This window comes from Aptenodytes forsteri, unplaced genomic scaffold (assembly GCF_000699145.1).
Source record: "Aptenodytes forsteri isolate BGI_AS27 unplaced genomic scaffold, ASM69914v1 Scaffold149, whole genome shotgun sequence".
NCBI classification, from domain to species: domain Eukaryota; kingdom Metazoa; phylum Chordata; class Aves; order Sphenisciformes; family Spheniscidae; genus Aptenodytes; species Aptenodytes forsteri.
Genome location: NW_008795560.1, coordinates 287,973 through 312,249, shown reverse-complemented (window position 1 = coordinate 312,249; position 24,277 = coordinate 287,973). Strand labels below are relative to the sequence as shown.

Below are 24,277 nucleotides of genomic sequence, written 5' to 3'. Positions count from 1 at the left end.
GAAACAAAGGACCCCCTGGTGGTCTGAATTCAGGACTGCCACAAAACATGGGCAGGACGCTGGCATCCCAGGTGGGTGGCAGGCCACGGCAGTGCTGCGTGAGGGGGTCTCGGGTGAGGCACTGCATCCCCAGGATGCCCTTTCCACCTGGCGCAGGGACCAGCCTGCAGCTCGCAGGAGGAAGGCAAGCCCAGCGCGGTGAGGCTGGGGGAACGTGCCTTGGATTCACTCTCCAAACCTCGCTCTTCCTTGCTCCAAACAAAGCCAAAACCAGCTCCAGGTCAAGGAGATGGAATCACCAAAGCAGAGACCAGTGAGCAGCACTGGGTAAGGAGCAACAGCCCCAAAGAAAAAACTGCTGCAGGATTTAAAGTTCCAAGCTGGTGTTTAGAGGGATCTGGAGCCCCGGTGGGCAGCTACCCCAATCTGTGGTGCCCAAGCAACTACAAAATCCTAGCTCCTGGAAAGCTTGTGGGCATGGCTTCACCAGAAGGTGTGCCTCGATTCTTCCCTCAGGTTGCTTCTGCCCCCATCGCTGCTCAGCGAGCAGAGCTCACTGCTGCCCACGCGCTGCATGTGCCCACACGGCCTCCTGCAAGACAAAGCCCCTTCCTTCCCACGCAAGGGGGTCTCAAGCCCATGCGAGGTGCCCAGCGTGCAGTGTAAATGCAAAGGCTGTCTACTGACCTGGCAGAGGGGGGTTCAACAATATAGCTTTGGTTGCTATTTTAGCTACTGGAAAGTCATGAAGGGAAAATCGTTAGGTCGTGGCCTCTGTTTGCTGGTGCTCTGTAAAGGGCTGGTGCTGGCTCCTTCTCAGTTTCAGCCGCTAAAGTGCAAAGAACCAAATGCTACAAGAAACTCTCCCCGGTTCCTCTCCTCCACCAGGATGAGAGCAGCTTCCGCAGGGAAGGGAGGGCAGAAGGGTGTCTACACCATGAGAAGAGCTTGAGGTTCCCCAGGAGCAAGTCTGATGCTGCTGTCGTGGGTGAGCGGCTGGGGCTAGGGATGGACGTGCGGCTGCTTGGCCACTGGGACATTGGCCACCGAGCAGAGAGGAGTCTGGCAGTGTGAGTTTAAGACTCGTTAGCCACATTTTGAGAATACCTAATCACCTGCAAACTCCCTGGGGAATTACGACATTTACAGACAGACGCTGGAAAGCCAGGCAGACCGTCAGATACACGCAGGGCGCATGTCTCTGCGTCTGGGTCTCTGCCATGCCGGGTTTCACGGATGTCCCACAGGCTTGGCTGCTGGGTCTTGCATGGGCAAAGGGCTCATACAAGGGAGTGAGGCACTGACTGCACAACCAGCCAGCCCCTTCAGAGGGATTTCACCTCCCTAAGGGAACCTGGCATTTTCCAAAGCGTTACTGTGCGCTGTGTGCCTGTATCCATTCGTACAGACACACACATATGGACGTTCACAAACATACGTGCCTTGGCAGGTGAGCGCTGGGGTAAACATGAAAAGGCTTTCACTGATCATCCTCTTTTCTAAACGTTTGGCTCAAATTTGGTAGCTGCAATTTCATTTTAGATGCTCGCTCCAGGTCTCAATATGCCCTGGACTTCTCTACTGATGGCACTTTGCATTTACACGGCTCTTTTTCTTCTCAAAGCGTTGCACAAAAAAACATGAATTATTTCATCGTTCGACGGGGCTCCCAGCACCACTGGGCCAGTGACCTCCTGCCTGCACGGCCAGCGGACCGGCAATCTTGAAAACAACATGAGATTTTTCCTAAGGGAAATGCTGCGAGAAATCCACAGGCAATGAACTGGGATGCTGTTTTGAAGCTGTTTTATTTTACACGCTTGCATCAATGACAGAGCTGACTTAAAATCCAATATCCTGATCCTGCCGCTTTGGAAAAATCTTGCCCAGCATTATCTAACTCCTGAAGAATGGCACAGAACAGCCTGTTCCTGTTTTACACGTTAGACCCCCGTGATCCTCTGCGAAGGTGCAATCTCCCTGCCTTGGGTGGAATTTTCTAACGAAACGGACAAATACCACCTATGAAATGGACAAAATAACCCACAAAGCCTTCAAAGGAGAGCAGCTCAATCTGCTGCTCTGAAAAAAACCCTCCCTTTAGTTTGCCCCTGGTATCTCGAGGAAAATAGGCAGCTGTCAGGCAGAACTCATGCGGCCCCAGAGTGCAAAAGCTTTTTTGCTTTATCAGGGCTACAGTGGCAGTGGGAACCATTTTCATCGAGTTACAAATACTAGATAGCCTAAGAAAAACAGGGAGATTGAAACAGTCATGAAGTTCATATTGAAACTATTTTTTACCTCTGTAGTATGAAGTCACCTACAGCTGTTTCATTCTTCACCCAAGAGAGATTTCATGTCGATGGGCACATATACTCACAGAGAAGTCTATAGGATGAATATATCTCACAAGGCAACAGCCCAGTCTTCGTTTTTTTACAATCAAAGTTAATATGGATCTTTTTCAAAAGTGATGTCATTGAGATTGAAGACAATTATAAACTGTATCAACAATATGGATTACAGCCTGCAAGTCACAATCTGTGCACACCAAATGGAATATATTATTGCTTGTTAGCCTATTAGACTTTCTTTATAAAAAGATTTTTATACAGAGTACAGGATTATGACAAAACTAGCTAAGTAGTTTTCATCTTGAAAATACAACATCAATTCTTTCAACAAAGGCTTGAATAGTAGCTGAGAGTTAATGACTGATAACAAATATTTACTAATAATTTTATGGCCAGTTTGAACAGAATTTATTATAGGACTCTTTTCTGGTGTTTATTTACATATGCCTCTTTTCTTTTGGAAAAAAGTTGATAAAATATAACAAGGAACATAGAAATCAAAAGAATGAGTAAACTTCATACCAAGAACATTAAACATTTTTGAAAACACTAAATTATGTTATCTGTTAAAAAACATACATCATTTTGTCTTTAAAGAAAAATATTTTTCCTGTTTTAAAATATTACCAACAGCATGTAATAAACTAACTTAAAATGAGTTTCATAAAAAAGTTGTCTTGCTGTCTAAACATTACTAAACATGCTTAGGTTGAGATTCTGTTAACTGCCTCAACATCTTAAAAATAGCTCCTTTACAGGAACTTGTGATATTCATACTCCAGAAGACCTGCAAATTTAGAACAGTACATTGATAAAGGATCCGGTAGCTAGCAACAATAAATATATATTTTCATTCAAAGCAAATAATTCTGCAATGTTCTTTGAAACAATCCATGGCCAAGAAGCGGGGATGTACTTGGCTAAACAATAAAGTCATCTGGCCCTTACTCTGCCCGCGGACACAGATGCCCGCACGCAGTGCGAAAGGGGTGCTCCAGCCTGCCCACGTGGCTTCGGCTGCAGGATGAGGACCCATGGATTGAATCGCAGAGTGAGGACCTTGTGTTGGCTCTGTGGCATCCCAGCTGTGTTGGGGCAAAGGGAAAGCAACACCAGGAGACTGGGAAAATATCTCATTTCTTGCCTGAACAAACCAGGACTAACCACGGTCAGGGCTGCTTTTTGCTCGGACCACAAAGAGGACAAAGCTGCGTGTGAGGCATGGTTTCACTGCTCTGCTCTCCCTGTGTGCAGGGGATTCCCACTGGGGAGAGATCATTCTGCTCTCAGGGATGCTCTCAGCATCAGGATTTCTTTGTTTTCCATGGTAATAGTAATGCAGGTAACATTTAGGGACCGGTTCTCCATTTCTTTTTTGGCAAGCAATCCTCCCACTACTGTTAAAATGTAGTATTTCATGCACAAGGAACAGGGACTCGACCCTGAGCTGAGGAGGTATTTCTCTCTCCTCAGTCTCATCCCTCATCATCGCTCACAGACCAAAAATACTATGATGCCTTTTTTTTTTTTTTTAAAAAGTCTCCTGCTCTTCCTCTCTCTCCCCCTCCCTGACTATAACTAACAGCTAGACTCAGACACAGGAAAAAAACTCAGTCAGGACTTGCAAGGGGGACCAAAGTTTAGTCTTCAGCTGCTCATCACTCTAGCAAACTGCTACTTTTTACACGACCACACTGGTAATCCCAACTGTCGTATCACGTCACCTTAGACAGAAACTGGCAAGTCAAATTTGAGGGGAAAGAAAAAGGTTAGGCTTTATGAAAATAAGCTATTCCAAACCTGAGACTTGCCTTGGATGCTATACTGGGAGTCTTTAAATTGATGGGTAACTAGAAGACTTCTTTTTTAACTATAACACACCATGGTCAGTGCAGGAGTCATGGGCATGAGTGAAGCAAGAATTTAGACTGTAGGGTACCGTGCAACTCTCCTGGCCTCACTCTGCGCCCCGTGGGCACTCTCAGAAGGGCTCCTGTGAGTCTGCTTTACAAAGGACGATCATCTGCACTTGCTAGTTCACGTGACTTCACTGTGCGTGGCAGCCAGGGGTTGCAACGTTCGCTTACTGGGGAGAAACAGGACTTGGAAGTGAGTAGAAACAAAAGTGAGAACCACTGGACTACAATCAACCACGTAAAAAATGCAGAAGAAAACAGGACGGAGCAGACTGTTTAAACTGCCTCCAAATTTCAGAATCTGAGACGTTAACAAAAATAACACAAGTAGAACTGTAACTTTTTTTTTTTACACCCTGACAGTGACCTTTTAGCTTTATTAAAAACATACGGAAGATAGTCCTCAGTGTTAAGTAGTCCTATTGTAACTAAACCGATCATCACTGAGCTTGCAGAGCTTTTGGAGGGGTAGGATACAGAGACACATTTGCCAGGCATACAGGAACTGAGCTTTTCAACAGACAGTCATTAAAAAAAGTGTTCTGGGGGAATATTTTTGGCATATATAGTCTCCTACTCCTCATTAAAGACTGCAAAAATGTTGCATTCATCTTATTGGACACAGGAAAACCATGATTAACTAGCTATTACTGGTAGATAATGTCCAAACTAAGTACCAATATAAAGTTTTCGGCGTAACTTAACACAGAAGCCCTGTTACTCAGCTGCCAGGTCTGGCATGTACCTGGAGCTCCCCACGGTCCTTTTAAAGACATAGTTATTAAAAGATCCAGTGCTACAAACCACTAAATCTACCTAATCTATTCTAGTTCATACACGTATTGTACAATATTGCCTAGTACTCACTACATACCAAGAGGAAAAGATGCTGACTTGAATTACAGTAAATGTGCTTTTTTAAAAAATAAAAATAAAAGAGAGCGCCACAACATAGTTTGACCAGCATGCAACAAACTTTCTTCAGCTAATATATAGAAGTTGTCTAATACGATTAGAAAAAATAATTAGTGAGAGGCCAGACACGTATTTGATCAAGGAAATTAAGAGATTTATCTGAAATGTTGACACTTTGCCACTGAAGACTCAAAAACCATTCAATCTATGTCCCTTATCCTCCTTCCCTCTCCTTTATATTATATAATTTTTTACAGAGATTATTGTAAGGCCTATTATTTTTCCATCTATCCTGTAATTTATCTCAAAATAACTTAAAATGCCATAGACAAGCTAGGACCAAAAGCAACTGCTTTTGCCATCCACTCAACACTCATGCTTTTATTCTAACAAAGCTGAGGTCCACATGCAGAAATAAATGTTCAGTATGCCTACAACAGGTCAAGAATCCGCTCATTCCGAAACGTCACATGGGACCTTCACTTTTAAATCACAAAGTAAAACACCTCCAAAAGCTTATTCTGACACAGCAGTCATCAAATCCTCATTAGGAACGAAGACAAAACCTAGCCAAAACAGGTCTATCAACAGAAAATCTTTGGAGATTCTCTGTGATTTTGGATAATAAGGTTTTAACTCTCTGAAGGATGTAGCGCACTTACTCCAGCACATGACTCTGCTGACAACAGCTGCTGTAGCTCAGCAGCTCAGAGAATGTGCTTTACTGGCTTAATCTACCAGACTCGTTTACAGTTAGTGCTGCACTTAGTTAACAAAATAGACATGCTGTGACCACAGCGTCTTCAGATTCCTCACCCACTACCCTCTCCATACTTTGGGGATTGCATCTCCTCTTTCAGGACACTTGACAAGGTTTTTGTACTACCACTACTGTCTAAAGCACCTTTTTCTCCACAAGGAAGGTTACATGCTCTCCAGCACCTTCTTGTCAGATGAAAAACCGAGGTTTCTTTCTTCCGCGCCCCCAGAAACCTCAATCTCCTCTCCCGTGGCAGAATAAAACAGTCCTGTTTCAGGTCAGTCCATAGCACAACGGGAAGGGCAGCACCTCCAGCAGATATGTACCAGTACAAAGGAGATGGAAGAAAAGCAGGAGATAGAAGACATCGTGATGGAAGGATGCACAGCAACAAGTAAGGGAGTCAGTAAATTGCAGAATGTTGTATCTGACAATACAAAACATATCTCAAGCTGCAAGTCTGATGTTCAGCTCCCACTTCTAGTGCTAGGTTTTTTTCTGAGCAAAATTGCAGTTAATTGGCCTGCTAAACTCAAACTCTGTTCAAACTGTCTGGTCTAAGTAGGCGCTACTTATTCTCCCACCAAGTATGCTTCATCAGCAGTGTTAGACAAGTAATGCAGTAAAGACACTTGCTGGTAATTTGGCACAGTTTGAAAACACAGCGACGACAGTGTTACAGTTAATATGACTCAGTGATGTGGAACTGATTCTAAAGAAAGAGTTGCAGGTTTCTTTCTTTTTCTTCCTTTCAAGAAGAAAGACCTTATAAAAAACCTAATGCTTCCTCTGAAACTTTCTGCTCCTGCTCTTTTTAGGTCAGATATCAGCCTCTGAATTTTTCAGGTACTTTCTCGTGAAAGATTCCGTATTAGAAATTTCTAAGATGCACAGTTAAGAAAAATACCCTCCTTACTCCCCCCAAATGCTTTCAAACACTGCAACTTTCCAGGGTTAATACTATCTGAAACAAGGGTCCAAGAATGACAGCGAGAGAAGTGAAACAAGAGGTGTATGTCTAATTTGACAACTAGGACTCATGCCCCACGGCACCTCCTCCTCGGACGGAGAGGGCACAGCGCCCTCCCCCTCATCTTCTGTCTAAGGTCACTGGTTTATCCTCCTCTTCCAGCTCCACAAGAACTGATTGAACATGCATTGCACTTGAGGTCAGAGTTCCAGCAAACAAAACCTTGACAGCATGTTTAAAAAACAAAAGCAGTTCCCCCTTCCTTACTCACTAAGACCTGTCGCAGCAGGGTCCCACTGTGCTCTCCAGGGAAAGCTGTGAGGACTGACGCAGGAGTGGGCCTGTAGTGGGATCTACCATCGAGGAGGTTGGGAAGAGCTTGTACCAGCCGATTGCTAAAGTTGACAAATCCAGTTCTTCCAGGAGGACCCTGGCGACTCCCATGAAGTGCTTGCGCTCCATGCGTCCATAGTTTCCCCAGACTATCACCTTAGGAACAAGAGGGGGGAGCACAGTTAATCCTCCAACTTGCACACTTGCTTGGGAAGCACAAGTCTGATCAATCCTTCTTTCTACTCATCCAACTTCCCGGGGCTTTACTACAGTTCGAGAAGAGCAGAAAGGTTTACAGTAGCAACAGGTGACGTGAAGCTCTGGCTGATGATTTTACTTTTTTTTTTTAAGCACAGTTTTACAACTCCTAATGTTATCAGACTTTTCCTGCCACGCCCCCACGGAGAAGAGGTGAATGCATGTGCGGATGAGACACCATTCTGCTGTTCTACCTGCTGGGCAGGACCAGCGTGTGCACAAAGTATCCCTGGAGCTGCAGCTCCAACACCTGCACGTAAAACCTGGTCCTGGCACAGCAACGGACCTTGGACACAACAAAAGGTGGCCTGTGGGAAAAGGGCAGGAAGGGCTCCTGACCTGGAAAAATACACCACCAAAAAAAAAAAAAAAAAAAAAAGGTGGGCAATAGCTTGGGTCAAGAGCCAACAGTTTGAGGAAAAGAGCATGTCTTAACTTCTCCACTCGGAGCTTGTGACACAGGGCAGATGGTGACGAGGCATGGCTACTCACCTGGAGAAAGGGCAGGAGCCGAGCGCTGGCAAGCGGGACCGGTGACGTAAGGGGCACACATGGAGTGGCATGCAGGGGAAGCAGAACAGACTGCCGAGAAAGACTTGCAGACGCAGAGGAAGGTCTAATGAAAGAGAGCTGGCAGACGAGCAGGAAAAGCTGAATCACACTTACAACACGATGGAGAGACCAGTGGGTGGAACAACAGATGTAGGGAGGGTCATGGGCTTAGGCATGCAGGAGGTCTGCACATGACCGAGTGGCCCTATGTGGCTCAAGACAAAGGTGACGACTGACTCCAGAGCGAGTCCATCTTCTGAAGAGGAGAGGATGAGTACGATGTGTTATGACGGTGACTAGTGATCTCTGGCTAATCCTGACAGCTTCTTTCCCTAGGCTCCGAATAACCAGAACATTACAATTTTCTGTAAAATGAGGTAGGAGAGACAATGAATGTCAATTAAAAGACAAAAACTAACACTCTAGGTCAGCATGAGATGGAGCAAGCCACTGCAGAAAGTTGGTTTGGTGGCACGGCCGCTGGCAGAGAGCCAAGGTCCTCATTTTATTGGCTTGGAATAAGCGTCTTTCCTGGCAGCAAGGCAGCAGGTAAGGAAACCAATGCAAGGCAAGAGCAGACCAGGCCAGATCCCACCCCATTTCAGTCAAAAATGTGCAGTCTCGTTGCAACAGGGGAAAATGCTTTCAATCAAGGTAAATGAGGAAGAGTTCACTAACGAGAAGGATCCAGCAGGTTAGCTGGCAATTCATATGCCAGTGGAGGTAAGCAATAGAAACTCATGGATTAATTACATCAGTATTACCAGTGGATTTTAGCCAGGCTTTATTGGATGGAAATGAAGTAACAATGCAAATCACTCTTTGCTCTGGAAACATAGGTGCAGAATTGAAAATATGAGTATGGCAGAAAATGTACGGCAGTAAAAGAAAAGAGGTAGAAAGAGGTAGGATATGCGATTGGGTGATGGCCAAAGCAGAGTGCTCTGAATACATATAAACACAGAAGACAAGCTATGCCGCAAGATTGTTTAGCATCTATAGGTACTACCTATCTCCTAACTGGGCGGGAAAAAAAGAATTAAAAAAGTAAAAATCAACCTTTTCCTGGTAGGCACTCATGTTACCTGGCAGGGTGTCAAATAATAATCAGTTTGAGTATGGAAAAGAGGTTCTCCTTTCCATTTGTTACGTTCAGATCAAGTGCATTTGGTTCAATGAAAACACCGGCTTTTTCTCATCTACATTAATTATCCAGATCCCTTGCCAGACTTAGTATCTTCCAGCAGAGGTGGAAGAGAGATGGGCAGACCTGAGACTTGCTCGTCTTACCTGTAATACTTTGCCCTGGGGGCTCTCAGCAAACAGTAACACCTGATTGTACAAAGGGTCTAATGATTTGCGAGCCACTTTTGTCTTCTTTTTCGCAATGCACACGCCATTCTCTAGCAGGTAAGCTTTGATGTAAGCAGCTGGAAAAAATAAATATGGTCAAATATGAAAAAATCTTCATGCTCACTTTAGAAAAGACAGAGTGCCATGTCTCAGGTATTTCTAAAGAAGGCATTTACAGCAGTGAAAAGATTTGCTCAACCAGCCTTATTTTCAATACTGAATACAGACTGCTTTATTCCTGCAGAAGCCAAGCAGAATTAAAATTTTTCCTATTCACAAGCATCGCAGGAGGCTGGGGCTCAGTGAATTACTTTGGGGGGTCAAAGCATACTACCTGGCAGTGTTTTGGAGCCGGGTTTTGGTGTCAGTCCTCGAGCCTGAATGATATCCACTTCTAGCTGCCCATTTCGCTCTTGCAAGCCAATTTCCACATCCCCTAAACCAAAATGTCAAAATAGACAGAAGACTTTCAAAACTATACATCTGTGGGCTACTAAAATGTTAAAAAACAAAAAACAAAAAACAAACAATCTTCATGTCATGCCTGCTACAAGCTCTAACAAACCGTAGGCTCTGAGTGCCTGATCTCCTCCTGTGTTACTCTGGAGCAGCTCTGCAGTGATTCAAGCCCACATTTTCAAAAGCAGTCTCTAATGTCAGTCCTTTAACATGGCTTTGGCGACTCAGTCTCATACTCTTCAGTGGCAGCTAGCCTCTCATCTCTCCCAAACTGAAGCACCTAGAATTGCAGGCTGCTTTGGAAAATGCAATTATGGTGGACCATAAGAAAATCTTTACAGAGCTCGGTGGGCCTTAGAGAGCAAGAAAAACACGAGGATACACAGGATGCATTTTCAGGATTTTAGCTGTGTTTTACTTAGTCTATGCCTTTCAGATCTGATGGAGGAAAGCATAAAGCTGGCGCTCTCCTACTAATGCTGCATTTGCAGCAATCAGCTAAACCTTTCAGCCAAGCTTATTTGATTTAACAGAGAAACGGAGCGGGGGAGTGGTAGATCAGCAGATGCTGGACACATTATTAGGTGGTTTGTAGGAGCGGTCTGTTCAAGATTAATTTAAAGTCACCTAACATCTTCGTGTTCCTTACCCATCGAGGTGGTGGCCAAGGTCTGACGCCCAACAAATTGTGCAGGGCCCATGCTCCCCAGGAAGTCACTAAACTGCCCAGCAGATGCCAGATGGACTCCACTGAAATTCAAGCTGCAAAAGAAATTGATTTTGGCAAGTGGTTCATTTGCATTTTAAAGCAACCCAGTAACTAAAGAACCAGATTTAATATCTCTTTGAAATTAATGACATCTACAGAAGCCGTTTTCCCTTGCAAAACTCGCCGATTTCCAGGCAGTTTAGTTACATGGAATCCATTTAAAATCCCTTTCCTCATACAAAAAAAAACCCAAACCTGTAATGGTTGCAGTCACCAGTTGGTTAATACTTATTTATCTATAACTAATTGTCCGTAAGGGAAAATCTCTGCCATCTCAGGTTCATATGCAGCCCGTCAATTCTTCTAGGCAGCATTATAATCTAAGCAGCTTCCTGGCATATCTTACAGGATCTCTCGTTAGCTGTCCCTTCCCAATCCTCATTTTTGGGGAGGAAATAATGCATCTAGAGCAGCAGTTAAAAGTGAGATGAGGGGTGCTGGCATCAATCCCCTTGGGACTCAATTCCCTATTTATTTCTCACACACGCACAGAGCAGTGGATCTCCTTCTTGACCAGAGGACCCCATTTCCTACTGCTCAACACCAGAAGCACCCATCACATCCACCATGTGGTTTTCATACCTGCTTCCACGACCGGGCCTGAAGCGATCGTGAAAAGGACCTGAACACTGGTGCAAGGCTAAAGGGACAACACTCTCAAACACCAGCAATGCCTTTGCCGCAGCCACTGCAGCAAAACAAAAACTGTCAGGGGAAAAAACAGCTGCCAAATCTATTCACCAGGCACCTGAGGCTGGTCGCTGGCATGGCTACAGGTGCTGGTCACTGCACTGGACATGGGTGAAGCAACGCAAAAGGGTCGAACCCTGTGGTACACTGATACAAATCAAGGCTTACCCAGTTGTACCCTGATTTACACAGCTGTATCACAGGTTGTGGGAAAACCTGCTGCCCCACTTGCTGCGAATGGTTAAGGAGGAGGCTTGAGGCCACCATTCAACACCAACTTTTGTCCTACAGGCATCTGCCAAACCGAAACACAGCTGCTGAAACACACATCAGGAGCTTTGTACCAGGGTACCCACGCTACCGCGCTGGGTTTTGCACTCTGCCTCCGGGGAAGCTGCTGCATGCCGAAGTCAGGCACAATTACGAACCTCCTGCGCTTTTCCAAACGTCCTTGGCGGGGGACAATTACCCACATCATGACACAGCTCCCTGCTGCCCCAAATTCGTTTCTCAGAAAGGATGCCGTGAGGAGGCTGCATGTTCAGTACAAGCAAAGCTGGAGAGGAACCCTGCCTGTGGGGCGGGCTGGGGACCACAGGCTCTCACGCAGCCTGAGTCAGCCACAAAGATTCATTGATTCCCCCCTGCATGCCAATTACATGTAAAAGAGATTAAAAAAAAAGAAATTTTTTTTAAACCCTATTCATCCAGAAGAGCGTTAATTTCAGGTTGGGATTTCAGCTCTCATTAGCTATTTGCAGACCTGGTCTCAGCCCCACGAGAATATTTATTTATTCATATGAGGAATGAGGAAACCAGCACACACACCTCAGCATCTCGCCACGCATGGGACTGAAGAGGATGTGTCACTAGCACATTCTCATGACAGGTTCACAGGGTGGCTCAGCATACTGCGACGGAGGTACCGAATTAAATGGCCAGACTTTTCCACCGAGCACTGCACCTCCCCTCTGCGCTGACCCAGCTCTTTGAGAAACCTGGTTATCGCTGCTACACAGGGAGCTGCTGAGCCTTCAGCATGGAAAAACCTGCCCTTGAGCTCTTTACAAATGTCACCTTTGTGAAAAGGGACAAGGGAGGAGGGTGCCTTGGCGTCCTGGAAGACAAGCTTGGGAGGGGCTCTGGCACGGGGTGGATTTTCCCTGGTTTGGTGTTTTTTCACCCTGCATCCACTGTTTGCACAAACAACAGAGGTACAACAGAAACAGCGGGATTTATAATTGGCATTAATTGCAGAGAAGGCTTAAGTCTTTTTTTCAGTTTTCAGCGTCACCAACTCCTCAGATGCACAAGGCGCATCCTCAGTGCCACCGTCCATCCCGGGGGCAGAGGCAGTGCGGGACCACACTCTGCTCCCTGTGGGTACGCAACTCCTGCCCCATCACCCAGCTGGCATCTCCTGGCCCCGATGGGGCAGACCTCTCCGGGGAACAGCGCCCCAAGCACAGGACCAGGGCAGGGATGCTGGATGTGTAGCAAGGCTGCCGAGGACAGACTGTGCAGACACAGACATCCCCAGGGCTGTTAAAACTGCAGGGACAGAGACACGTGATGGGGAAAGCAGGGGAAGGGGGAGCCCGGAGCCAGACGGGCTTTATCAGGCTCACAATTTGCCCATACAAGGAGGGAAGAAGTGAGTCCTGGTGCACACGAGGACCAGTGAGACTCCTCGAGCCTGCTGGCTCAGGCATTTTGAGCTGCCCATAGAGTCAAAAAAGGATGAAAACTAGTGCTTAGAGAACCCAAAATAGTTCAAGAAAAAGGAGACCTGACAAAGACATAAGATTCAGCAGGAGATGAATGGACCATCAGCCAAAAGGTAAATGTTTTCTTTATTCTCTTCAATCCATGGAAGATAAATGGGCCGAGCTCGGGTCTCACTCCTACCCCGGGGAGTATGTGACCTGAACGAGCACGTAAATAAAAAGCTGGCAAGACAACTCACAGCTGTCAGGGCAATGTCCACTGCTATGCTCAAAACAGATGCTTGGGCTCATTAACAAGATGGCTAGGACCAGGACAGCGGAGGGGAAACCCAGGACTGAGCGAAGCCTAGCACTGCGAGAGCCTGCAACACACCCAGAACCAGGTCTCGGAGCAATCCCTCTCCGGGGTGAAGTCCAGCCTCGTTACTGCAGTGGGGACACAAAGCTGGGAGACCACCCAAAGAAACTCCACTTGCTGTGGAACAGCAAAGAAGAGAGACCCTTCTGGCCCCTGAATACGCAAAGTAATTCACAAAACCTGCCACAGGAAACCATTTCCCCTTACCTGCTGGGGAGAGAATCACGTCAAAAGGCTGATGCCAAGTATTTGTCTGTGCTTGATACGTGCGTGGAGAGAAACCACCCGTGCTCTCACACACCAGCTCACCCCTCCTTTGGGCAACGCTGCTAGCAAAGGCTTTGCCCAACAGCTGGGGCAGCTCAGGAGAAAATAAAAGCACCTGCTAATGGAGCAGCCAATGCTGCAGCCTACATCAATAATACGGAGCAAAACAGCAGGAGAGCATGAAGAACAGCGTTAAAAAGCACAAGAACAAGAGCTGTTGGGCTAAAGGTGAACCAACAGCAACTGGAAGCGTTTACAGTAAAGCAAACGTTGCTGTTATCTCCACACAGATTCAGAAGTCAGAGGGCTCGGCACAACCTCGAAACGATGAACGCTCCTCAGTGCAGATTACAGCGAGAGGGCAGGACATTGCTGCAGGGACACCAGGGCTGTGCTGCAAGCATGGACCCTCGCAAGGAGAGCAGTGGAGCTGCTGCTCGAATGAAGCTGCTGCTGCTTTGTAGCACCGAGGCTGATCTCGAGAGGAACGGCGAAAACCCACTTAAAAACACAGGCCAAGGTCAAGACTCCGGCAGTTTGGATAATAGCCTCAGTTAATAGGTTTACTAGCACTATATGAAACTCAATATTAGGTTAGACAGTTAACGTTCCCTGTTGTTGTTATATTTGACTGGGAAGGGAAGATGTAGAGAATTAATTCTTTAATAGATTATGCCATTAGCTGGTGGGACTGGCTGCTACGTTGCACAGAGGCTGACCTTTTGCAGTGCTGCTTTATTAGACGTTAGAAGCAGCAGCTCTAAATCAGGCTCCTTGGCTTTGACCGATTCCTGGACATATATTTGGGTATTGCCAATAACCCTGCAATGGAAACAATTTCTGTCTGGAAAAATCATAAGCTACCTCCAAGAAAGCCATTGCTTCTCCCTTGAGAGGAGAGGGAAGGGGAAAATAAAACAGCAGAAATTTAGTATGAATGTGAATTAAAAACAGCAGGAACCATTTAGCTGCATCCGCTAAATTTAGGATGCTCAAATCCAGCTCAGTGAGCTCTGTCTGTCAAGTGCTCGGAAAGAAGCTGGGATGCCAAGGTGAGGGGGCCGTGTACGGTGTGATTCTGAGATCGGTGAGACAGACCTTCCCCATTCACTTGCTCTTCCTGCAGCTGAAGCAGGGAGGGAAAGAGCTCCAGGGACCACTGTGACTTCTTTCAGGTCTTTAAACGCAGCCCTGGTGCTCCCAAGAGCCCTCCCCTGCCACTCTGCCACATGCTGCACGCTCAGCAGACCTGTCCTGCCTGACCTCTGAAGAAACCGAGCCGTTTCTCACATGCCCTTGATTCAGCAACCAGCTCTCCAGCTGAACCATCGCACACTGGCTGTGCTGGCGGGGAGATGTGCTCCCGAAGGGATACGCGCTCCCAAAGGGATCTGCCGCAGGTGACAGTGGCAGCTCCGCCTTAGGTGACAGCTAGCAGGTGGGTTTCACATGCACTGGTGTGACCCTGGAAAGCCCTTCCTCTCCCATCGCCAAACATGCCTCTCCCTTAAGGGGAGAAATTGTTACAACCTGGTTATCACCAATATGAGATGTATTTTTTTTTATTGCAATCTAAAAAGAAGTGCTAAAAATAGCTGGAGGAATAAAGTGAGAGCATTTCGCAGCTGACTTGCAAATAGCAACTGTCATAACCAGCAGTGCCCTGGGGACCGGGACTGCGGCAGGACCATCTCGTGCTGACAAACAGCCGCACACAGAGAAGATTAACAGGTGACACTTGTCAGCCTTTTGTCTAAAGGGCACAAATCCTCCACTGAGCGAGGGCAGCGCAGCCTTTTGAACAGGAGAGAGAAATTAATTATCTCTTCTCTGGCCCTCTGCTTTCACTAATCATGATTCATGGGCTCTGCTTTGCCACATCTGAATGAGAATGAATTTTAATGAAGTTAAAGATTATGGGTTTTGCTGGGGAATTGGTTTTAAATTGAACGTGACTCTGTTATTGACCTGAAGGCACAGAGAGAGTACAGGGAGGTCAGTGACATCTCTGGGGTGTCAAGGACAAATGAAGGACATTTTGCTGGAGGACTCGCAGAACACGGCTCTCGGCTGTAGGTAAGGAAGCAGAGCAGGGGCAGCAGCAGGACGACACTCTGGAGGCTACTGATCCTGGGGTCTCTGAGCCCACCAATGCGAAGTAGCATCAGCAGAAACCTGCATGAAGATTAATTTTGTTTGCATAGGTACCAGTTCCACCTCAAGGCTCAGCACAGGCTGCAAAACTCATTTCAGACACATGGATAAAATAGCCATTTCTAAGCCCAAGCTGTCCCTGGCACAGCAGCCAGCTAGCATGGATGCCTCCACACCATGCTGAAGGCATCGCAGCACCGACACACCTTGGGACAGCAGGGGACAACTGCTCTTGTTGCAGTCGTTTGGACACCCGCGAGAGGGAGACAAGACCACGCAGACACCGGCCTGCGAGCCCACAGCTGGCAGGCAGAGCCCTCAGCCCAGCCCGGCAGCTCCAGGCAGCTGCAAGCAACACCCGTATGCAATCCCCATGCAGAACATGTAGCTAATTACCATTCCCGACTTTATGAAAAAGGTGACTGCATAAACAATTTATTTCTTTTGTGACACATTTATATGCAGAATAAAACTGTGTGTTCACTCAGTCTTAGGAACCGTGTGCTCAAACTGGGGCTGAAATTGCCTAGATGTTCTTCTTTTTAAACACAACATTCATAATCCTGATTATTTAGGAAATCTGTGCAGCAGTCTCTGAAGACTCTGCTCCTGCGTTGCACGCTGTAGGTCAGGGCATATGAAATCTGTCCTCTGTAGTGTAATTTAAGAGTGGCTTAAAGGCTCTTTGCCAGCTGCTTACTTCTCTGCTCTTTCAAGGTAGCAGTATTTCCTGACCTACTCACTGCAAAGATCTGCGCCCTTCCTCTCCACTTGCAAAGCATCATGCGGTTGGTTCCTTCACGGCAAGGCTGCTGCTCTTCATATATATTCGGATGGCGAACTAGCTTTTCAAAGCTTGCTTGTAAACTGATCAGGATTTGAATGCCTAGATGGACAATGCTGATTTCAATACCAAATGGTATAAAGAAGTCTCTGAAGACTCTGCTCCTGCGTTGCACGCTGTAGGTCAGGGCATATGAAATCTGTCCTCTGTAGTGTAATTTAAGAGTGGCTTAAAGGCTCTTTGCCAGCTGCTTACTTCTCTGCTCTTTCAAGGTAGCAGTATTTCCTGACCTACTCACTGCAAAGATCTGCGCCCTTCCTCTCCACTTGCAAAGCATCATGCGGTTGGTTCCTTCACGGCAAGGCTGCTGCTCTTCATATATATTCGGATGGCGAACTAGCTTTTCAAAGCTTGCTTGTAAACTGATCAGGATTTGAATGCCTAGATGGACAATGCTGATTTCAATATAAAGAGAATTCAGAGCACCTGTGCTGATCCCTCTCATACCACATATGTGGCTCTGCTCAGCCTCTTCTGCACCCCACCCGTCATTCGCCACACATTAGCATGCAGAGCGTGTAACGGCACAGACACATTTAGGGAAAATGTATCATTAATTTCTTTTCCTGTCCATGCGGAGTTTGTCTGACCTCTTTTCTAAATCTATTTTTAAATTGCTTCTGGGACTCTGTATGCCAGGTATACCATTATGCTGCTGCAAGCATCCGCAGAATCAGCTTGTCAAAACCTTGCAAAACTCACAGGAAATATGGTAAGAACACATCTCCACATGTCACCCAGTCCACACCCAGGTCCCAAGGCCAGAGCAGCTTTATTTACATCATTCATGACAGCTGCTTGTATAAGCTGTTCTTAAAATCCCTCCCTAGAGAATTTATTCCTGTGCTTTCTTTACTTTTTCCTTCCAAATCTTTTTCCAGTCCTCTTTCTTTGCACATCAGTCCTCAACACCATTCGCGAGTTATCAGTTCGAAGCACAGACCAGCATATTTCCTTTCTTTTGCCCTCGATACAGTATTTTTTAATTCTATCTTACAAGACTTTGTGACTGGTCTCGATGGTACCAACTTGTAACGGCCACACACTGGCTGCTACGTCTGTGCAGAAGAAATGCCAAGCGAGGTAGTCACCTCCTGCTCCCTTCACAGGCTGGGTGTAACATCTTTTTGTTGAGGAGCTCCATCAAGAAGAGGGGTATTCTGAGAAGACTTTGTGTGTCCCCCCGCCTTGGACCAAATCCCCATTACTGCCTCTCTATTACACTTGCACATCTCGACTTCTGCAGAGCTGCACTGCTCCACTGCTGTGGGTTCAGCCAGGTGGGGTAGTGGTGAAGCCAGATAGCTTCAACGCAACCACCCCCTGGCACACCCAGAGAACAGCTATTTTCAGGAGATAACATTTTGTCTTGTGCTTTTCATGGATTTATTCACACTATCCACACAACCGCCTATTTGCCATCAACTCAAGCCTTTAGAAGTGATACACTCTTAAAGAGGTTCTCTACTGTGTTTGGGCCCAGGGTTCAGAAATTATTGTTCTGTTCTCGCAAATATTTTCTAAAAGACTTTTTTTTGTCCTCTTAGCACACAAAGTTGTAATTAATAAGCAAGTTGCCTAAACACAGCCATGCAACTGAAGAGTTTGACTTGCACAGCTGAACTAACAAATTTGCTGTACGTCTTCATCTAATGCATAGCTAAGTTCTCCAGCTCTGTCTTTAAAAACCAGGGACAGCAACACATACTTCCTTCATCCAGAAGACAGGGGCGGGTGGGAAGTCTCCTCTGAGACTGATAACATATTTGACAGTTATTTTATTTGAGCATTAAAAAAACCCCATCAGAACTCCAATTTCAGGGAGCAGTAATGTACTGTATAACAACCACACTCATCCATATTGCATGTTAAGGTCTTTTAAATCACATCTTACACGCAGAAGCCAAGTAGGTATCTGTCAGCTAAGGAGGAAGGCAGAACTGGTTAATTTAACACCTACTGCCCCATCTTTATAATATTTATGGTGCACATGAGGAATTATTAATGCAATACGCATCTGACTACATTGTCATGGGATTGGGCACACAGCCCCTTACCCTGTCAAAGTCGATGTGAATGCTGCAGGAGCCTTCACTTCGGCTGGAAAGGTTTTCTATGAGTATCTATCCCCGCAGGACCCAAACCCAACCTTACCCCACCGACCGCACACCTCTTCTCTGCCAGGCAATATCACCATCTCTGCCTCTCAACAAGCCCCGCTTCTCTCCTGGCCACTCCACTTTCCGTAACATTTTTAGCACTGTGACGTGCTGTCTTATGTGCTGTAACACACCGTACTCCGCTCATGTATCCGATTCCTTCTGCTGTATGAATTCTGCCACCTAAACGGAGCTATAAAAACTATGCAGTGAATGTACAAAGACCTCCCCCATTCCCTTCCCCACCTTACCAGGCTAGCTCCATTTTTAGCAATCACAAGTGATCTCAGACGCACCGAATAAAAGATAGCTACCTGCCTTCAGAGAGCAATTTTGCCTGTTCCCAAGAGGTGGCTGAAGGTGGGATTCATCGTATTTACTGCTGTAACTACAGCTCTCAAGGTCGCATCCTCTCTGAGCTGTGCTGGTCAAGCTTAACAGCACAAAAGGATGTGCTGTTGCTCAACAAGCTGACTAATTTCTTGGTGTATTACAGAAACAGTCTCCATGCCGTTTCCATCTCGAAAGGCCTTGATTTCTTATAGCCTGAACTGCATTAACAACACATTTCATTACATTTTTTTAATAGAACGTGGCTAAAAGGAGAGCCCTAAAGATAATTTGCTGTAGAAGAGTCTACTATAGAGTCTACAAAGTCCCTGGCTTTGGATACCGAAAGAGACACTCAGTGAATAGCTATGACATGAATCTCCTGAACAGTGCGTTTAGGGATCAAGTCTTTTGGTAATTCTCGAATGATGATGGATATTTTTTGGTGAAGGAAAGTGAATTTTCACATGGCCATATGGTCACAAGCCAGGCCAGTATTTTCTCCAGCTTCCTTTTAGTTACTGCTCCACAGTGAAGCAGAGAAGGGCAGGTAGCTCTCCTAGCCCAAGTCCCAGCATTGGTTCACATCAGCCCTATACGCACAGATGGGAGAACTGGTACAAGCTGTAGCTTGCAGAAACAGCACGAGACAGAACGTAGCTGAGAGGCGCGAGATGCCCGTGCTGGCAGCACGCGTGCCAGGCTCCATTCTGCCTCCAGCCCTCGTCACAACGGTGGCTTCAGGCAGGACTCAGGCTGGTGCTGCCCTCACAATGGGAAAAGAGAAATGATATGGCTAACAAGAAGATGCTTCCTTGCTGGACAGGCAGACTCATCTCAGATAATACAAGAACAATCCTCTAACTCTCTGTCAGTCATCACCTGCTGTGCTTTTCTAAGGTAAGAATCACCTTAGCTCTCCATAACTTAATCATCTCAGCGGTAGCCAGCAAGAACAAAAAAGCGGACAAGTGTCACTTATTAGGGACTATGGCAGCTAGCAGTCTTTTGTTACAGGTCCATTTTTGTCTTTCTGCTCCATTTTCAGAAAGAAAAGTCGTTGGCAGGAATAAGTTACACATAAATCCAGAATCTATTGCTTTCTGAATGTTGTACATGGTCTCGTGCAGCTGCAGCAAAACCCAGCCAAAACAAGATGTAGATTGTGCAAGAGCCAGGATGGAGCTGGAGATCTCTGTTGAATCTCAGGGGTTTGTTTGTGAGTTATTCCTATATTCGGAATTTTATCCTTGCAGCAATCTTGGTGTCCTGAGACTACCCGGTAGGCACTTGCTACAGTGGGTAACTGTCCTCTCATGCAGATTTTTAGGCACATACGTAGACGAAAATACCCACTGCTGTAGAGATTTGTAAGCAGTACTAAGATTGGTCTGGATGAATTATGAATGGAAACATCTGTGTGTGTGAAAGCACAACCAACCTGTCAGCAGCAGACCTGTCCTCTGATGACAGGAGGATTAGAGAGCACATCGCTTCCATAGCCTGTCTGAAGGCAGGCTATAGCCGTAAAGCTTCCCCAAACAAGGAACCAAAACGGTAGCAGCACTGCTTAAGATCTATGGAAGCCGAAAAAACCAAGACCCTGAGGTGAAAGATCACCCCATAACAACAGGTAAGTCCTAGAAAGTGTAAAAAACAGTCCAAGAGCCAGTCTGTTGTGAAGAACAACTCAGGAGACATAGCGAAGGCTTGACAGATGGTGTCCCTGGTCCTCCCTGCAGCACACAACCAAGCCTGGCTACAGCATATGGATGCACGAGGCTTGGCGCCTGCACGGGGTGGTGAGAGCACGAGTGAGTGAAACCTAGAAACGTGAATGACTGAAAACAGTTTTGTTTAGAATAAATATCCCCTTTCCCTTCTATAAGGCCTCACATTGAGTTTTATTATATTAATTTTCTACAGTGGTGCACAACCACTGTGCAGTATAAAAGCTGGGTAATATAGCTGGGGGACTTTTTGTATGGCAAAAAATTAAATGGAGCAGTGTGTTGACATTGTCAGCACTTACGGGCATGTGCACGAGCTTAAATTCCAGGAGACACATCCTTTAGACCAGGTAATCTTCAGTATACTTCATGTTCAGGTAAAACCCTAAGGGGAATATTTTGTTGAAGGAGGGCCTAGCATATCTGAGGAGAAGTATATCCCTACATAATAAGCCTCTCCATTAAAAAAACCCCTGGATGTCATGCACTCTGGTATTCACACAAAAAGCAGCGTTGCTCAAAATCATGCACTACAGAAAATTCTTCAACTGCGATGCTTTGCACTGGCACTGAGCAGCTATAGCTAGCTGCAGCCAGCTCGCCACAACAAACATGAAAGCAGTCAATCAGCATCACTTTAAAAGCACGTTTGTATGACTGAGCGCTGGTATTTTAAGACCTTCCGCAGCAAAGTTTCACCAAATCTTTGATCATTTCAGTGTGCCACTTTTGAAAGTTGTCCTTAAATTGAAAAGGATTATAAAAAACATACAAAACTTGGGAAAACAAACCCTCTTGGATGATGAGGTTTTGAATCCATTTTCTTCCCTGTGTGAACACACCGGAGAGATGCATGGGTAGGAAGAACTAGGGCAACCTCATCTTGCTGAAAACTGGGTTTTTGACAGTCACTGGTAAAAACTGTCTCTGACCTAGGAGTATCTGCATCAGTCAGAAACCCAGCATTAAAAAGAAAATAAACTTGCCACAGCTAACACAGTCATATGAATCTTCATTTTGCCTCCCTGGGAACACAGCTACAGCAAACGAGAGAGGTCAAGAGAAATCTGATTTAGGAGAATACACTTCTGTCCCTCAAAGCTATTCCCCAAACAATTCCTTTCTTTGCTGCAGGAAAAGAAAGCAGAGAAACTGCCCTCCCACCATGTTTCAAGAGAATAGAGCCCTCTTAGCTCTTTGTACTCTCAGCCCTGTTTGCTTATCGCTTGCAGCTCAGGCAGACAGCTGCAGTTCCCACCGGCTTTCCAGAGGAGATCAATTATCCCACCTAGGAACAAAGCATCCAGGAACCACTTAATCACACTTTTCAGAGAAGTAAGAGGAGAAACCATCCCATCCCTGGCAGAGGGGCTGGCAAGGATGTTCTGGCAGCGTTCGAGGTTGGAATACCAAATGTTAGACTTGTTCTAATAAAGATACTTGGATTGCAAGACAGGATTTTTCTTTCTTTGGTGAGCTGATAGCTACATGCCGCCTGCCTTCAGGGTAAAACAGCACTTGTATGGGTGCAATATTTTGTTGGCAGAAATATTCTCTCTCCAGGAAAGCGCAATCAAAGCAGCCAGCGTATGCAATGATAGGACACAGACCTTTCAGAGAATTATACCCCTTCCCAGGAGGGTAAGCTATGTAAATATAAAAAGGAAAGAATTCTATTCTGCACGAAAGCAGATTGTTGCCCCGCATTGCCAAGGGACTGAACCTAATCACTAATCCTCTGCATCTTGTAGGGGAGGCAGAACTCCAAGCCACAGGACTGTGGTAGTGCAGCAGGAATATTTCCCCGGAGACAGCAGCTCACGGAAGAGATAAGGTACATTGCAGCTTTGGAGTGACAAGATTGCTATCGCAGCCTGTGCCTCATTACTATTTCCAACCTTCAGCAGAGATCTATGATGCCTTTCCAGGATTAGCCTACTTCTAAAGCTGAAGAAAGTCTCTCTTAATTTACAGCCTGTTACTTATTTAACACCAGAATCACATTAATTGAGAGTGCCTTTGGACTACCCCAGCATTTTAGCAGTACGGTGTACTCGGAATACCACCTAGGACTAGAGAGCGTACAGAGTGATGCCAAGCGCAGTACTTGGCTTAAACAGAGCACGTTTTAGGTATACAAACATTTTGGCCTCATACCTAGAAGCACGGAATCTGATAGTATATATTGCCCCCTTTTTTAAATACTGGGCTTTTTTCGTCTTCAAAGATTCCCATGAATGGTCATCTTAATAAAATGATGATAATCTCCATATATGGCTTCAAATAATGGAAATACAAAAAATGAGAACTGGAGACAAGCCAGCCCCCAAATTTCTGGCCTAAGGATCCCCTGCTTTGCATTCTGGTATAAAGCCTAAGTGCAGTAAAGTGTGTTACAACTCTTCTTGGAGTCAAAAAACGTTTCTAAAACACATTCTTTTAGGACACTAACTCAGATGAACAAAAGACAGCTTGTTACCAGAAGTATACATAGGCTTCTAAGTATGTATTTTGGTATCAGAATGATTATTTTGCTACTTTCATCCTTTTAATCACCTTGGCACTTCTTTTTTCCCCCAAACCAAAAGGCTATCTTGAAATAGGGAAGATGGGCAGCTATTGTGCAGCATTAAAGACTAATGGCTTATCATTTATTACCAGTAATGAGCCTCAGCTATTCACCCTGAATTATTCTTCTAAAGGCAAAGCAGTTAAAAGTAACGGGTATTCTGCTTCAGCTCAGAATAATGAGGACACTAAAAAAGTATATAAACAGCTAGAGTATGTGCCAGCTATGCAGGCAGAGAGATCCGCTCTACTCTAATTGAATGGGCAGTACACCTGCAGCACAGGCAAGTCAGACAAACACACCATCTATCATGCCAGAGGAAAATTAATAGGTATAAGAAGAACAGTGCATCTCACAAGCGATTACCCAGCTCCCTTTCAATGACTTACTTTCCCTCTGATCCGTAGCTGTTCATGCTGTCCTCAATGGACTCATGGCTGGCTTGACGGACGGTCCGGCTGGGCATTTCGACAGCCAGCCCCGTTTCTGTGCTCCTTTGGATGGCTCCTTTCAGTCTCCGACCATCCCCATCTAGGAACAAAAGGGGAGAGAAGACAGTCAGCTATTGTTCCCAGAGCCTTTTGCAACGACAGAGTCAAGGAGAAGCAGAGAAGGTCTTTCAGAAGATCTGCCTGGCATCTGGCAGCCAGGCAGTATCTTGCACTCATGCAGCGTTTCGTTACTCAGCCCTGCTTCATCAGCAGCTCCCAGTCATCTTTGGAACAAACCCAGTCCTCCAGCAAGCCAGGGCCCAGCAGAAACTCAAAACATACATACCACCCTACCTACCCCAACCATTTGTACCAATTA

At 45.8% G+C, this 24,277-nt stretch overlaps 1 protein-coding gene across 2 annotated transcripts; it reads right to left on the bottom strand.

Annotated features, from left to right (window-relative positions):
• Nucleotides 1–6,358: 6,358 nt before the first annotated feature.
• On the bottom strand, nucleotides 6,359–23,993 carry RIMS4 (regulating synaptic membrane exocytosis 4). Of its 2 annotated transcripts, none has more exons than XM_019472835.1 (6): nucleotides 23,857–23,993; nucleotides 10,520–10,632; nucleotides 9,746–9,847; nucleotides 9,349–9,488; nucleotides 7,187–7,404; nucleotides 6,359–6,372 (listed from the first exon to the last, which is right to left on the bottom strand). In XM_019472835.1, coding segments are annotated over exons 1-6 (651 nt in total). In that variant the 5' UTR covers nucleotides 23,934–23,993; the 3' UTR covers nucleotides 6,359–6,371. The 2 variants fall into 2 exon arrangements, 1 of the variants encoding a protein (XP_019328380.1); XR_002086226.1 differs by lacking the exon at nucleotides 6,359–6,372 and adding an exon at nucleotides 7,999–8,423 and having other exon boundaries at nucleotides 7,343–7,845.
• Between the last annotated feature and the right edge of the window lie 284 nt (nucleotides 23,994–24,277).

What these genes read in the sequence shown, in the direction of transcription:
- RIMS4 (XM_019472835.1), bottom strand. Translation starts at nt 23,933, where the DNA reads ATGCCCAGCCGGACCGTCCGTCAAGCCAGCCATGAGTCCATTGAGGAC. An exon ending in AGCTACGGATCAGAGGGAAA is followed by an intron (nt 10,633 to 23,856) that starts GTAAGTCATTGA and finishes TTTCTTTTGCAG; the next exon opens with CTTGAATTTCAGTGGAGTCC. An exon ending in CCCAGGGCAAAGTATTACAG is followed by an intron (nt 7,405 to 9,348) that starts GTAAGACGAGCA and finishes CTTGTTCCTAAG; the next exon opens with GTGATAGTCTGGGGAAACTA.